Source organism: Narcine bancroftii, chromosome 7, assembly GCF_036971445.1.
Source record: "Narcine bancroftii isolate sNarBan1 chromosome 7, sNarBan1.hap1, whole genome shotgun sequence".
NCBI lineage: Eukaryota > Metazoa > Chordata > Chondrichthyes > Torpediniformes > Narcinidae > Narcine > Narcine bancroftii.
Window position 1 is genome coordinate 134,582,907 of NC_091475.1, and position 16,134 is coordinate 134,599,040.

At 42.9% G+C, this 16,134-nt stretch overlaps 1 protein-coding gene across 7 annotated transcripts in view; it reads left to right on the forward strand.

Annotated features, from left to right (window-relative positions):
• poglut2 (protein O-glucosyltransferase 2) overlaps window positions 1–16,134 on the forward strand; it is a 96,444-nt gene that overhangs the window by 69,170 nt on the left and 11,140 nt on the right. For 5 of the 7 annotated variants that reach the window (XM_069890702.1, XM_069890697.1, XM_069890698.1 and 2 more), the window contains one exon: window positions 15,937–16,041. In XM_069890702.1, coding sequence (XP_069746803.1) covers window positions 15,937–16,041 — 105 coding nt within the window. Of the gene's footprint in view, window positions 1–695; window positions 1,536–3,095; window positions 5,389–15,936; window positions 16,042–16,134 lie in introns of those variants that run through there. The other 2 variants (XM_069890700.1, XM_069890701.1) reach the window with 2 other exon arrangements.

Here is a 16,134-nt window from a genome sequence, read left to right on the forward strand (position 1 = left end):
GGCCCCCTCAACTGATTTTTTTTTTAATCAGCCACTTCAGTGTCGTGCCTAAGAAATTTTACCCCTCAGGGTTCTCCAGATGATAACCTTTTTCCTTCTGGTCACCACAGAGTTCCTTATTGTTTCACTTATTTCAAGTGAAACATTCGGCAGCCAGTCGTGCATGAACCACAGGACTTTGACCAGGTTGAACTAAGAACTCACAACCCGTCTTCCAAATGAGGTTTTCCACAAGCTTTCCAACTTGTCCTGTCCCAGTCCCAGCTGCTGCTGCTGAACTGTAGAACTGAATTCTCTCTCTCTCTCTCTCTCTCTCTCTCTCTCTCTCTCTCTCTCTCTCTCTCTCTCTCTCTCTCTCTCTCTCTCTCACTCACACACACAGAGTGAAAACCTGTTTGACTCTTTCTGCTTGCTAAACCACATGATCCTCCTAGAACAGCAAGTTCCACTCCAGACAATCTGCAGTTCCAACAAGTTCTTTTATCTTTTGCCTTTTTGGAAACAACAATCATTTAGTGAAGCCTCTTGGGCACTCTCCAAAGCTTTTACAAAGGCTCTTGGGCCGACATGTCTAGCATAAGCAGAGCTCCAGTATTTTATATAAAATCTGTTTTAAAATGTTTGTATGTGACCTACTCTAACAAACCTACCCCAATTTATCTCCAAAAACATATCTATACTGTCACACCCTCTAGAGTCACTAAAGCCACTTTCAGGCGTTTGGATGCAGATAATGCACTGGCAGACGTGGCTGGAGGAGTGCAGCTGGGACGTTCAGGTGGCCATGAATAAGAAACCTTTCTGTCACCTGAATGTGCCAACTGAAGGAGAACTGCGTCCGAGGGAATGCAGCTCCTGTGGACTGTGGCCAGTCACAGCTTGTTATGGAGCATCTTGTAGCAGCACTACATGAAAATAATGGAAAAGAAATAAACTTTAATCATCATCCACAGAACAATTGTTGGTTTGTTTTCACAAGGACAATATATCTGCGTATTGCTCCCTATTGATGTATCCTTTGCTCAATGATCATTTATGACAGAATTTCTGCGGGTTTCAATTTATCAGGTTTAAGGACGCAAAGGTTGAGAGATGCACATGTAGAACTCTCTCCAGAATGTAAAAATCAATATGAAAGATTAACTGCAACTAACAAGCCTTCTTCATTCTCTATAAATTGTGGCTGGCACGGGACAACAGGGCTGGAGCAGCCAGCGTGGGATGTCAGGATGCCGAAATCCCGCACCAGCTGCTCTAGCCCCATAGTTCCATGCCGGGGGGCTGTCAGGCAGTGGGGAGGGTAGCTGTCGGCAGCAGGGAGGATGGCTGTCAGCAGATCGCCAGCTGACTGTCAACAGCCCACCCATTGCTTTCAGGAGCCTAGGGGGAGCACTCTGAGCTGGAGAATATACCTCCCTGAGGAGGGTTAGGTAAGTGCTCCTTGAGTCCGGGTTCTCCACTTTCAGGTGGCCTCCTGACAGCCGCCTCTGGGTATTTTAGGCGGCTTTACATTCGGGTATTCTGGTCACCTGAAAGCACCTTAAGTGTCTGTGGATTCGCCTCCAGCACTCCAGATGATTATTATCAATCTTTTATCTGCATATGTCTCTTTATCAGGAGTTTATAACTCTTGTGACTTGTTAAACTTTGGAATTTCATATTGAGAGAGCACTGCCACCACATACTTCAACAGTAGCTGTTAGATTACATGAATACAAGATGGTGTGTTATGATTACAACAGTAAGCCTTGACTCTTGAACTGCTTGTTCTCTGAAAATTAGAAAGCATTGCTTCAAATTGTTTTTTCCATGAAGGCACATAGAATTAAACGTAGGTCTGTATGCTACCAGTGTTCAGATCACAGTAGCCACTATTATATTTATCTTTGATAATAACAATTTGTGCATCCCAAAGTATTTAAGATAGTTGTTATCAAAAGTGGAATTCGGTAAAACTGCTGAAAATAACTGGACCATGTTATGCAGGAATAACTCTTCATCAATTAAGTCAAAATATATGTAGGACTTCTTAAAATACATTTTTACATGTTTATGGTTGGTCACTGGACTGAGGCCCATATCCTTAGCCCCTGACATAGATAGGTTAACATGACCAAGATAAACTGAATACCACAGAATACAGGTTTTTCTGAGATCACAAAGGAACCAGTTATTTACCCCTTTTTTAAACCAATAGAGTGGTTGTAAAAGCAGGACGAAAGCTTATACACTGCAGCAAGCAACTCTTGCTTCCTGACATCCCAAGGCCTTTCCACTAAATGCAAGGCATAAGTCAGTAGCATGATAGATTAGTGAAGATCGAACAATTGAAGTTTGTCCCCTTGCAGGACAAAACCACAAAGTAACCCAATTGAATCACACCAATCCATGACCCTAAATGCCCATGAGCTCTGCCACCTATGCCAAGAACTTGCAGTTGATGCTACTGGAAAACTGCACTGCCTTTTCTCTCTCAGGCTGCTTCAATAAATTCCCACTAAGTACAAGGACAGTGGGTGCGTGGGAACACTATCACGTAGTGAATCCCTTCCAAATCAATATGCAATATTTCCAACAGCCAAGCCCTATTTCACTAGGATGCATACTATAACCCACAATGGGAAAACAAGTGGGGAAAGAGTATTAGAGACATTACTCTAATATTATAGAGATTAAGTGGATGACGTTTCACTGCGGAAGGTTTTCATATCATTTCCAGATCCATGCCATGGCATCCATAGTTAAATGCAAATGAAAGATTTATTGTATCCCATGGAGGATGAAAGAGAAAGTAAGATTTTGCTGGATCTTGACAGCCTAACCCCAATTCAGCTGATAAGAGAATATTGCACATTGAACAAAAGTTGATCAAAAATATTTCAAGGGGACAAAAACAATGAAACAGACTATGGATTGAATATCAATTCAATATTCCTTTATTGTCATGTAGTAGTACAGAACATGTATTATGTGGGAAATTGCCTTTCCATGGTCTTTCGTTCCTTTCAGACTCCAATGAATCCATCCTTCTCAGGCTGAATCAGACTGTAACCTTGGTGTAATATTTAACCTCAAAATGATTTTTGTTCACCTAGGCATGCTAACCTTCTCAGCCCATTTCAACTCACCTTCCAGAGAAGGAAACACCTATATTTTTGTTATATTTAGAATTGCAAGCTGCTCATAGTTAGGCTCTGTCAATCTGCCCTCCATAAATGAGGTTCTGCTAACTTCGGCTGCCCAAGCCTCAATTCACATCAAGTGCTGGTCGCTTATTATCCTTATGCTTGTTGACCAACATTCACCCATTGTTCCAGGTTAGGCAACATTACAATTTTTAATTTCTTATGCAATGAAACATGCTGGAAGAACTCAGCAGGACATGAGTCATCTGCGGAGATGAAGGAATAGTTGATGTTTCACGTTGAAATCCTGAATCAGCATAAGGAAGGGATGATGGGCAGATGGAAACAGGTGGCACCAGAGCACCCTGGTCTACTCGCTTTACACTGATGACTGTATGGTTTGGTACAACAACAACCACTATATGCAAATTTGCTGCTGATACCACCATAGTGGGCTGTATAAGAGGGTCAGCATACAGGAGGGGGATTGACAACTTGGCTGAATGGTGTATTAACAACAACGTCACATTCAATTCACCAAGACCATGTTGCTGATTGTAGACTTTAGGAAGGTTAAACCTGAGGTGTACAATCCAGCACTCACTGGGGAATCAGAGGTAGAGAGAGTGAGCAAATTTAAATTCCTGGGGTCACTGTCCTGGACAACGTCTACTGAACCCATCATACTAATGCCATTGTGAAGAAAGCACATCATTGCCTCAACTTCCTCAGGAGTTTGCGGAGGTTTGCAATGTCAGCAGAATCCATAGCAAACTTCTATAGATATGTAATGGAAAGTGCGCTGTCCGGCTGCATCACAGCCTTTTATGCGGGCACCAATAACTCTGAATGGAAAGTCCTAGAAAAGGTGGTGGACGCAGCCCAGTACATCGCAGTCAAAATGCTCCCCACCATCAAAAACATCTACATGGAATTCTGTCGTCAGAGAGCAGCAGCAATCATCATGGATCCACATCACCCAGGACATGCTCAGTTCTGTCTGCTGTGCTAAGGAAAGAGATAGATGGTCCACAGGTCTTCTACCTCCAGTTTCAGGAATATAGTTTCTACCCTGAACCATCAGACTCCTGAACAGACTCATTCAGAGGCTCATCTTAAGGACTCTCACTTTGATCAATATGTATTACTGAATATTTATTTTCTGTATTTGCTCATTGTTTGTTCACATGTCTTTCTTTTGTACAGTTGAGTACAGACACTGGTAATTAGAAATTCTATCTAGCCTCCAGGAAAATGAATCTCATGTACTCTGACAATAAATTTGAACTTTGAGATTCAGGATGCCCATCGCAGATAGAGCGCATGTGCTTTGCAAAGTCCTTGCCAAATAGAAGGTGCTGCATTGAGGGCAATATTGTAGTGGCTACTTCGGTAGAACTACTAAAGTAATACACGTACACCAGGTTAGTCAACACAAGGCTATTTTATTTGGACTTTACAGGTTTCTTTTATATTACCTCACGTCCCGGGCTCCACGGGATGGGATGGTGACATCGTTATGTGTTTGCCACCGATCCACAGGACCAGCAGGTTTAAATTAAGCATAGCGAGAGTCCTGCAGCACCACGCACTTGTGGTCCATTAACCGGGTGAGTACCCAACTGTCTGTCCTATGGCTCCACGCGCTCACTGAAGAACTGTGCCTGCAACGGTTCGTGATACCGCGTTGTGTGCCCACTCGGCCTGCTAAACGGTCACTACACCATGCCAGTTTGGAGCATGTGCTTGTGAATCTCTGCTCACTTGCAAAGGGTACTTTTATCCCTAAATGATGGTGAGGGAGAGGCTGTGGATTGTCCAAAAGTTGGACAACCTCCAAATGTGCTGGGGAAGGGGAGGGATAAGTGAACCCAGGGGTCACGGAAAGACTGGTCCCTGCAGATGACAGTAAAGGTTGGGAGAGGAAGAGTGGAAGGTATGGGTAGCAGAGGGATCCTGTTGTAACCTGTTCTGGATGAACATAGTAGCAAAAGTAGCATATTCTAGGGGCTCCACATTTTCAAGGGTCTTGCGCTAAATGCCTGCTCTATTACTATTGTACTGTACTTGCTCTATTTCATTTGTACTATACTACATTCAACTTTTATGAATGACTGGGTGTTTAAGGTTAGCAATTTTAGCCAATTATTACCTTTAATGGGGGTTATTTTTAACACAGTAATTAATGGGAGTGCAGTATCTATGTGATGCATAGACGACGCATAATAGGAAGTATTTAAAACTGAAAGTGTTTTACTATTTACCTTGATGGAATTCTGCACTTTGTCAACACGATTTAAATTGAGTACTCGAGTGCATAAACTGCTCATGTCATTTGCAATTTACTTAATGCGACAAGAGCATGTAATGTAACACCATGCTCTTATAGTAAATGTCTCCCCCTCTGCACCTCTCTCCCAGCTTAAGATTACAGAAATTTTAGGGCAATTCTTAAGAAGGTTTTCCTTTCATGGAGGGTGACATGAAGAGAGAGTGTAGCCAACATGTGAGTGTACATAAATTAGATGAAGAAATTTGTCAAGCTCTGCAAATCAACATCAATATTGTAGCAGAAAATAAATGAGGAAGAGAATAAACCTCTGGCAGCTATATGCCTATGAACTTTAGCACCGCCAGGAAACGGCTTGGGATCTGTCATGTGATAAAGATAGAAGATTGCAATGAACATTAAATGTGGGTCCTGTCGTAATTATTTGAGGTGTCTTTCATAAAACCACTAAATTCATATGGTGGTATTCCCAAGAAAATTTCACCTAGTCCCTGTGAGTCAACGAAGTGCTGCCTTTCCTCCCCACATCAGTGACTTAACCTTTAGTGCCCTTCATCGAATTTGCTACAGAACACAATTCATTTGGTGATTGTAACGGGCATAACTATGGGATCCTGTAAATTTTAAGAAGAGAATTTTCACTCCTCAATTTATCTGTGCCCAGGGTATGTGAATATTTCAATTCAAAATTAAAAATCGCAGACAGAATCCTTTGAATTCTAAACTACAATGTATTTTTGTATTTTCTATGTTTTTGTCTCCAATGAACACACTTTGATTAGGAATGCATTTTAACAGTCCGTTCACTCATCACAGGCATGGGTTTATGTGTTTTATATTTGTGTGTATTTTCTTAATTTAGGGCCCCTTTGTAACATATGCTACAGGCCCCACACTAGCATAATCCGCTGGCATTAGTAGCAAAGGATGATGTGTGGATATAGAGGCCAGTGAGGGAAAGGGGATATCAATTTCATTTTTTCGGCAGAGAGAGTATTGAAAACTGACATGTGGGAAATAGAGGAAGTGCAGGTTTCTCCATTTCAAATTTTCTCTTTTTTTAACAACTTTAATTTCCATATGCAGTCATATCATGTGAGCATACAAACAAAATATATAAATCACATAACAGATGTTCACAGCACATCACTCTAATTCAAGTTCTGTTCATAGAGGGATCGCAGATTTAGGCACCCAATTAACCTCATTCTAACCAATATGCAGTCGCCTATATACTTAACCACACACTTCTTCATATGCCCATGGTGACACTTTTGAGCTTAAATAGGAGAGGGTCAAAATAAATCTTATTGAATTTATCATTGTGTAATCACTATATAATGCACTTGTGTACAATCATATTCACATCTGTATACATAACTCTAATTACATATAGAGTGTACTGGTAAAACTCTTCCCCACCACTGAGATTTAGGAGATGTTATATCTTTAATCAATCTTGGTACTGTAGTATTACAGGTGACCACTTGATGTTGAAATCATCAGTCCTTAGTTGGAGTTTAGCTGTTATATTTTCCATCAAATATACACATTTTAATCTTTCCCTCCATTGTTGTACAGCTGGTGGTTTTACATTTCTCCATAATACTGTAATCATCTTCTTTGCGATCAACAGCAACACCCCAAGTAGGGATGCTTGGTTTTTGGTATCTATATCCTCTGGAGTCACTCCCAATATAAAACATGGTGGCTCCAAAGGTAGGCCCACCCCCCATGATTTGCTTAATTTCAACCTGAATATCTCTCCAATATTGATATAGTTTAGGACAGTCCCAAAACATATAGGTATGATCGCCAATCTTCCCTCATTCTCTCCAGCATAATTCTTAGGTGTTACTGTATCTCACCAACACCTGAGGAGTCTTAAATACTCATTTTAATTTTCTATTCAAGCTCCCTCCAGGTAGGGCTGCTTGTTAACTTGTGACCATCAAGGCATGTCTTTTCACACATTTCATCTGTAATACAAATATTTATTTCCAAATCCCATTTCTCCTTTATTCCCATAGTGTTTCCTGCTACGATATCTTGAAGCCAAATGTATAAGTGAGCTGTCAGCTTCTTCTTTATCACTCCCTCCATAGTCAGGAGGAAAATCTTTTCTCGTGTAGATGGTATTTTACATATCTGCTCCCAATCTGCATGTGTCTGTAATGAGTGCCGCACTTGAAGAAATCTAAAAAACAATCTAATCCTGACAAACCAAATTCTTTCTGAAGATGTTCATCTGATTTCAGTTTCCCCACAAAAAAGCTGATCCACAATAGTTAGCCTTTATCTTCCCATTTTCTAAAGCCGTTATCTATTTTTCCAGATAGGAATTCACTATCTATTTTTAATTTCTTCCAATTTTCTTGGGTTAGGAATGGTAGCCCTTCCAGAGAAATACTGGGGTGTAGCAGGCCAAGCATCTGTGCAGTTAGATAGGCCGAATCACCGCCCCAGTTGTCCAACACAAGATTGCATAGGCCCCCCTTCCCCTCCGAGGACAAGCCCGTGGTTAGTGACACATGTTGCCTGGGGACAGTGCCGCCTCCATGTTGTGTGCTGCTGGATGGGGAGTGATGCTGTGACTCACTGATGTCACTTCCTAAGGCCAGCACACCCCTCGCAGTAAGTAGACTGTCTCTTCGAGCAGCGCAAGTAATTCAAAATAAAGGTCAGTTACTGGGTCACCTCGTGTTGTGTGAATGTCTCTCATTTCGGTAGCACTGACATTAGCAGACGATACAGTGGTGACCCTGACAATTCCATCGTCTTTGGAACCCACCTCGAATGCGACAAAATGCAGGATGCTACTACAGTCACAATGGCTGTGACCAACACTGTGGGCGTGCATTTGCCACCTCTCTGGGCAAATCAGCCCAGGAATTTATTCCAACTGGCCGAGTCACAGTTCCAGATCAGAGGCATTGTTTCGGAGGATACCAAGTTCTGGCATGTTGTCAGTGGACAACACAAGATTGCTACTGCAGCAAGGAACTCAGGTGGCACGAGCGTGCTGCCCACATCCTGAATATGTAAGGCTTGGGCGATAGGAATCTCTCCAAGCTCATGCACGAAATGGTGCCTTAGTGGACGGACACACAAACTGCTTCTTGTTTGAGACCCTGTTCTTCTCCAAGCTACCTCCAAGCTCATACATGTTTTCTCGGCAATATCTACATAGATTTCAGCACCCCACACCTGTTAGCCAAAGAAGCAGACACACCTTTCTGCACCCCGCAACAGAGTTCCATACACGTGCAACCAATCTACACCGCTGGCACTGCCGGTTCAGCACCCCCACCAGGCCCCCTAGCAGTAGCCATGGCCCAGCTGCAATGTAACGAGCACTCAGAAACAGAATTATTACTGTTTCTACCATCACAGATGGGCCATAACGCCCGGCGGTGCTTCCCCTCCGTGGTCGTACCCCAACACCAAGTCAAGTACAGTGGCAGGAAATGGACTGGCCAGCTGCCGATAGTGGCCTCGGCAGTTGCCACTCAAAAAAGCCTACTCTACCTCAGGGACCAGCAAACAAAGAGAGATTTCCTAGTCAACATGGGAGCAAAGATAAGCCTCATTCTGCCAACGTATCACAAGGGCCTTCCCCTACAGGCAGTCAACGGTTCATCCATTCCGAGTTTCAGCCCCCACCTGGTCACAATCCACGTCACACGGTTTTCCATTGGAAGTGAATGATTGCGTCCATGGGACAAGCCCTATTCGGGGTAGACTTCCTCCAGACACATGAGCTCCTGGTGCACAAGAACAGATGCTGTTTGTTCAATGCTACCATATTCCAGTCATACCCCCTTACTCTACGGTAACGTTCCTTTCTGCCAAGAAGAATCCATGCCCTACCTATCACTGTTGGTATCCAACTTCCACGACGCTAAATCAGCACATGGCGTGGAGCTCCACATTGAGATCACCGGGCCTCCTGCAGGATAACTTCCTTCAAGCCAAGACTGAGTTGACTGCTATAGAGGAGTTGATATTGTCTGACACTCAAACAGCCTTGGGCATCCCCGCTGCACATGATCCAGAAGAACTCTGGCGGTTGGCACCCGTGTAGCAACTAGAGATGACTCAACGATGCCACCATCCCAGACAGATACCCTATCCCATATGACCATGATTTCGCCATGAGGCTCCAGGGCTGCCAGATCTTTTCCAAGTTGGACCTCATCAAAGGGCATCATCAGATTCCGGTACATCCTATCAACATCCCGAAAATGGCTATTATTACACCTTTCAGCCTTTTCAAGTTCCTTCGGATGCCTTTCGGTTTAAAGAACACAGCCCAGTCATTTCAGTTTCTCATGGATGTGGTTGGCATTTTCCTTAATTCCATCTTCATCTAACTGGATGACATTCTCATTGCCAGGCTTGATGCCAGCACACACAGGATGCACCTGACTCGCCTTTTCAACAGGTTGCAGGAGTTCAGACCCATGGTGAACCTGGCTAAGTGCCAGTTCGGCCTGGAAACTATCAATTTCCTGGGACACCGTATCACCCGAGAGGGGGCCACACCACTGCCAGATAAGGTAGAAGCCATCTAACGTTTTCCCAGGCAAAGCACAATCCAAGATCTACAAGAATTCCTAGGGATGGTGAACTTATATCATCATTTCCTTCGGGGCGCGGATACCCTCATGCAACCCCTATTCGACCTCATCAAACTCGGTGACAAGGCACTCCAGTGAACATGCGAAACCTTTGAAGCATTCCAGGCAACCAAAGTGGCACTGGCGGAGGCCACATCTTTGGCCCATCCAGATTCTTCCCCCGCCCCCCCCCCCCCCAGCCCTTGCAACAGACACATTGGTCAGACAGAGTGGTCGGCGCGGTGCTGGAGCAGTGGGTCAGTGAACAGTGGCCCTCCCCCCCCCCCCCCCCCCGGTGTTCTTCAGTAAATATCTCCGGATACCAGAACTCAAGTACAGTGCGTTCGACCATGAGCCGTTGGCCCTATACCTGACAATACTTTCCGGTACATGTTAGAAGGAAGGGTTTTCGTCGCCTACACAGTCCCCAAACCACTCACTCATACACTCAGCAAGTTCTTGGACCCATGGTTGGTAAGGCAACAACGACGCCTCTCCTACATTTCCTAATATACAACGGACATTTGCCACATCGCAGGCAAATCCAATGTTGTGGCCGATGCGCTGTCCGGACTGGTCATCGCTGCTACCCCTGGACTCAATGTTGCTCAGCTAGCCAAAGACCAAGCAGAAGATGCGGACATCCAAGCCTACCGGACCGCCATCATCAGCCTGAAGGTTAGCGATTTCTGTCTGTAACCGGGGAGCCCGACATTACTGTGACATGTCCACAGGTTTCCCCAGACCCATTCTACCCATGACCTGGCAACGGTGGGTGTTCGACCAAAGTCAGAGGTCTGTCACATCCTTCCATAAGGTCCACGATCCACCTGCTGTCTGACAAGTTCATGTAGCACGACCTCCTATGGGCTAAGACTTGTTTGGATTGCCAGTGCACCAAAGTGCACAGACACACCAAGGCCCCGCTCCAGAGTTTCCACCCAGCACAGTGCCATTTTGACCATGTGTACATGGACATCATTGGCTCAGTCCCCGTGAGCCAAGGTATGTGGTATTTAGTCTCAGTAATCGACTGTTTTACCTGTTGGCCGGAAGTGATACCCCTGCCCACATGTGACACAGAAACTTGCACCAGAGCTTTCTTGTCCATTTGGGTTGCAAGCTTTGGAGTCCTGACCCACATCACCTTGGACCGAGGGGCCCAGTTCATGCCCTCACTCTGGGCCAACCTAGGCAAGTTCTGTGGCAGGCAGTTACACCACACCATAGCCTACCATCCTCAGGCAAATGGCCTTGTCGAATGTTTCCACCGCCACCTGAAAGCAGCCCTGAAAGCTCGACTACAAGGCCCTAATTGGATGGACGAACTCCCCTGGGTCCTGTTAGGAATTTGTACAGCGCCAAAAGAAGACCTGCCAGTGTCATCAGCCATGATGGCATTTGGCTCCCTGCTTACCATCCCAGGGGATGTTCACATCAACTCTCCCGGCCCACAACCCAGTGCTCCAGATGTCCTCCAACAATTGAGGGAACAAATGGGTAGTCAGAAACCTCCACCACCTTCCCGACATAGCTCTTCCCCCTGCCACATTCTGGCAAACCTTCAGTCCACCCGAATTCATTTTTGTGTAGAGAGGACAGCAAGGGGCACTTCTACAATGCCCCTACAAAGGTCCATTCAAGGAGTTGAAGCATGATAACGTCGTTTTCACCTTGTACATTGACGGATGGCAGGACAGGTTTACTATTGACTGCCTCATGGTGGCACATCTGGACTCAAACCAGCCTGCCCTGGATCCCCAGTTGAGACATAGAGGCCCCCCGCCCAAAGACAGTATGGTAACTTGCTTAAAGGATGTCAGTGATTCTGGTGAGGGGTGGTGTAGCGGGCTGAGAAACCACGTGGCGAGACAGACCAAATAGCTGACCCAGTCATCCAACACAAGATGGCGCGAGCCCTCCTTCCCTTTCAAGGAGAAGCCTGCGGTTGGCAACATGCATTGCCTGGGAGGCAACGCCACTTCTGTGTTGCATGCCACTGGACAGGGAGTGACGCCGAGACACGCTGACATCACGTCCTAAGGCTAGCATGCCCCTCACAGGAAGTGGGCAGTCTCCTCAAGCAGCACGAGGAATTCAAAATAAAGTTCAGTTGCTGGTTCACCTCATGCTGTGTGGACATCTCTCATTTCATTACCGCTGCTGTTAGCAGACGCTATAGGGGCATGAATTTGTTCTATACTCACTCAACCTGTTTCTATATCATTTGTTATCCATGTTATCAGGGTCCTCAACTGTCCTGCACAGTAGTAATATTTAATGTTGGGCAAATTAAAGCCACCTTTTTGTTTCGATAATAACAAAATCTTAAGCCATACAAATCTAGATAGTAGTTTGCCAAGACCTTTAAATGCTATCATAGGAACTCCTCCTGGCAAAGATTGGAATTTTTAAAAAAAGCTGTCTGGGCAAAACATTCATTTGGACGATATCAATTCTACCATTTAATGATAAGAGGAGAATTTCCTAGCTGAGCATATCTGCCTTTATCTCCTTCAATAACTTTCCATAATTGGCTTCAAACAATTTTAAGATGGGGGGAATGATAATAATGTCTATGTTTCTGAAGCCCTCTCTAGACCAATGAAACCTGACCTGTTATCTAATTGTGATGCCACGTACCCAACATCATCATTGCTTCTGATTTTAAATCATTAATTTTATAACCAGGTATTACTTCACATTCTTCTAAAACTTTCATCATGTGATGCACTGTAGAAGTAGTTGGTCACATACAACATGACATCATCCACAAATAGGGACACCTTATGTTTCACCCCTCGATCTTCTTTTATACCCTTTATATAACCTTCTTGCCTAATAATTTCAGCAAGTGGCTCTAAACATATATCAAAGAGCAGGGGACCCAAACTGTCTCCCTGCCTAACTCCACTTTTTAAACTGAAAAACAGAGAGCAACATCCATTCACCTTCACCCTTGACCTTGGGTCTAAATATAATACTTTCACCCAATTTACAAATTTCGAGTGAAGCCCCATCTTATCTAATGTATGGTTAAGATAGACCCAATCTACTCTATCGAAAGCCATTTACGCATCTAAACTAAGTATCATTGATGTCTGATGTTTCTTTGTTGCACATGACATGATGTTAAGAACCCACCTAATGTTATTGGCTCCCTGTGTTTGATCAGGGTGTATCAACTGTGTTATGACCTTTTGAATTCTCATTGTTAGTATAGCGCTGTATCTTTTGATCATTACATAAAAGACTTACCAGCCTATAACCTTCACACTTATTGGGGTCTTTCCCATCCTGATAAAGAATGGAGATTATAGCCTCTGCCCATGATTTAGGAGGATTTCCTTCCGATAGGACATAATTAAAGACTTTAGCCAGAATCGGGGAGAGCTCCTCCTTATAACACTTGTAGAATTCTCCCAAAATCCCATCGGTCCCTGGGGACTTATTATTCTTTAGTTTATTAATACCTCCTTTTATTTCCTGTTCTATACATGCTGTCATTTTTACTACTTCTTCTTGGAAAGGGGAGGGTAGATTTAATCTAGAAAAGAATGTTCTTATCTTCCCCTCTTTGTCCATGATTTCAGGAGATTCATATAGTTCTTCGTAAAAGGATGAAAATGCTTCTGCTATTTTTTTTGGTTGTGAAATTAATTCCCTTGAGGCTGGGTGAAAAAATTTGGAGTCCACTCGATTAGTTTGCTCTTAATGCAGCTCAAATGTCAAGAGGTGACTAGCTCTGTTTCCCTTCTCATAATATTTTTGATTTGAAAATTTCAGGCCCCTTCAGTGTTGTATGTCAAGAACTCCTTTAATTCGGGTCTTTTTTGTCTTAATTTATTTAGTTGTTCTTTATTTTAATTTTAATTTTTATGTACTGCCTCTAGTACCTTTATTTTACTTTCCAGGTCTGATTGCTTCTTCAACCTGTTCCTTCTTCTTCTATTTGATATTTCAATTATTTTACCCTTTATTATTGCTTTAGCAGCATCCCACTTCATCGTTATCATTGATATCAAAATACTCCTCCGTACACTGTTTAATTTCCTGAATCGGTAAAGGGTCAGTCAGTGTTTGCTCTCTGGTATTTAAAACACCTTTCTATTTCTAAATCCAAGGTGAGGATTATAGGTGCATGGTCACTGATTGTTATTGAGTTTATTTTGCAATCTACTACTTTACACATACTATTTTGTGTTTAGGAACACAAAATGTATCTCTGTATGAATAACTTTCATGTATCAAGAAACTAAAGTCCCTCCCCTTTGATTTTTGTGTATCCATTGGTCTACTAACCCCAGCTCTTCTAACATGTTCTTCAATGTTTTAGATCTTTTTGATTGCTTGTGTACAATCGGTGATCTATCCAGCCTCTCATCCAGAACAGCATTGAAGTCTCCACTGACAATTATCATAACTTCAGCTTTATTTGCAATCATATTTGCAATGTCTCCAAAGAAAGAGGAATCATCTTCTTTTGGAACCTAAATATTCAGTATTCATATATCTTTCCCACTTACTGTACCGATTACCATGACATATCTCCCAAGTGTGTCTTGGATCACTTTTTCTGCAGAGAAGACTACACTCCTATTGAATAAGATGGCCACCCCTCTCCTTTTCCTGTAGGAGGCACTAAATACCTGACCCACCCAATCTCTCCAAAGCTTTTTATGCTCAGTGTCCACCAAATGGGTTTCCTGTATCGTTGCCACTTTGCATCCAAGGTTTTTAAGTTGGCTCTTTACTGGGTGATTTCGTTCATGAACATTAAAGCTTACTATATTTAAATAAGTCATTATTCAACATTGTGTATTCTAAAATTTATTTTATGTGCCATTTATGTTTCTTGTTTTGGTTGGCCTGTATATGACTGTGATGCCTCAGACAAAATTTGTAGGATTGCATTGCTGTGATACTGCTCTATGTATGATAAAACATTTGCAAAACAAGTTAATGCAAGAAAAAAAGAGAGAATAAACGGTACTTCCTACCTAACCAACCCAACTGGACACTTAGAACAACTTGGTGTGCCAGCTCCTTCTACAAAGGAGAAGAGATGTAACTAGATCTCTCCTGGATGAACCCACCTTTTCTGTGTAGTTGCAACTAAATGAAGTTGCTCAAAATCCCTCTTTAGGAATCCTAACAGTTATAAAGTAAATATTTTCTGAAGCCCCTTTGTATTCTTTTCTCAGTTCACGGATCTCAGAGAGAATTAATGATTCTTCCTTATCAGACTCACCGCTGTCATGTGGGAGAAGGTGGGGTGCCTTCTCCGTCTGCCCCTGTTTGTCACTCCCTCCCCTTCCTCCACGCTCATTAACCCTACGTCAGCTCATCACATTCGATCAATCATTAATACTTGAATTATAGCATATACCTCAGTATTTATTTTATATATGGCTGGTTTAAAGAGGGTTTCGTGATGAGCAAGTTGACTACACAGCTGTCCCTTTCATGACGTTACCAAGGTCCTTAAATTTTCACCCTTGTTTTCAGTTCCCCATAGAATCTCACTCCATCCTGTTTCTGCAATATCCTTCAGTACTCTTCTTTATGCTCATCCAATTGTGGATTCCTAATCATACTGAATTTAATCACTCCATTATTATTATTCAAGCCATGAGCTGCCCTATACCTAAGCTGCCAAAACTTTAGCTGAATTTTTTTCCTAAATTTTTATACCTTTATATCTATTTCCTCCTTCAAAATGCTGATCTCTTTAATGAAGCTTTTGATTACTATCATAGCCAGGTATCATATTTTATTTAATATTACTCCTGAAAGACATCCTGGGACATTATTGCTATGTAAAAATGTGATATGAAAGCAATTAGTTGTTGTCATGCAAAATGTAAATAACAGACTTTGTGCTTGTGATTTTTTTGAACAGGAATATGCTGATCTTCAAGTGAATGAACCTAAGATTAGGGAGGGCATGGAACTAGTGGATCATTCAAAAGATGACCTGTTTCCTTGTGTGTGTCATAGAACAAAGGTAGAGTACAAATTAAGGGGAAAAAAAGGTGTTTTGAAGTGTGCTAACAATTCCATGATAAAATAAATATTAGAAAGATTTAATCTAAAAACA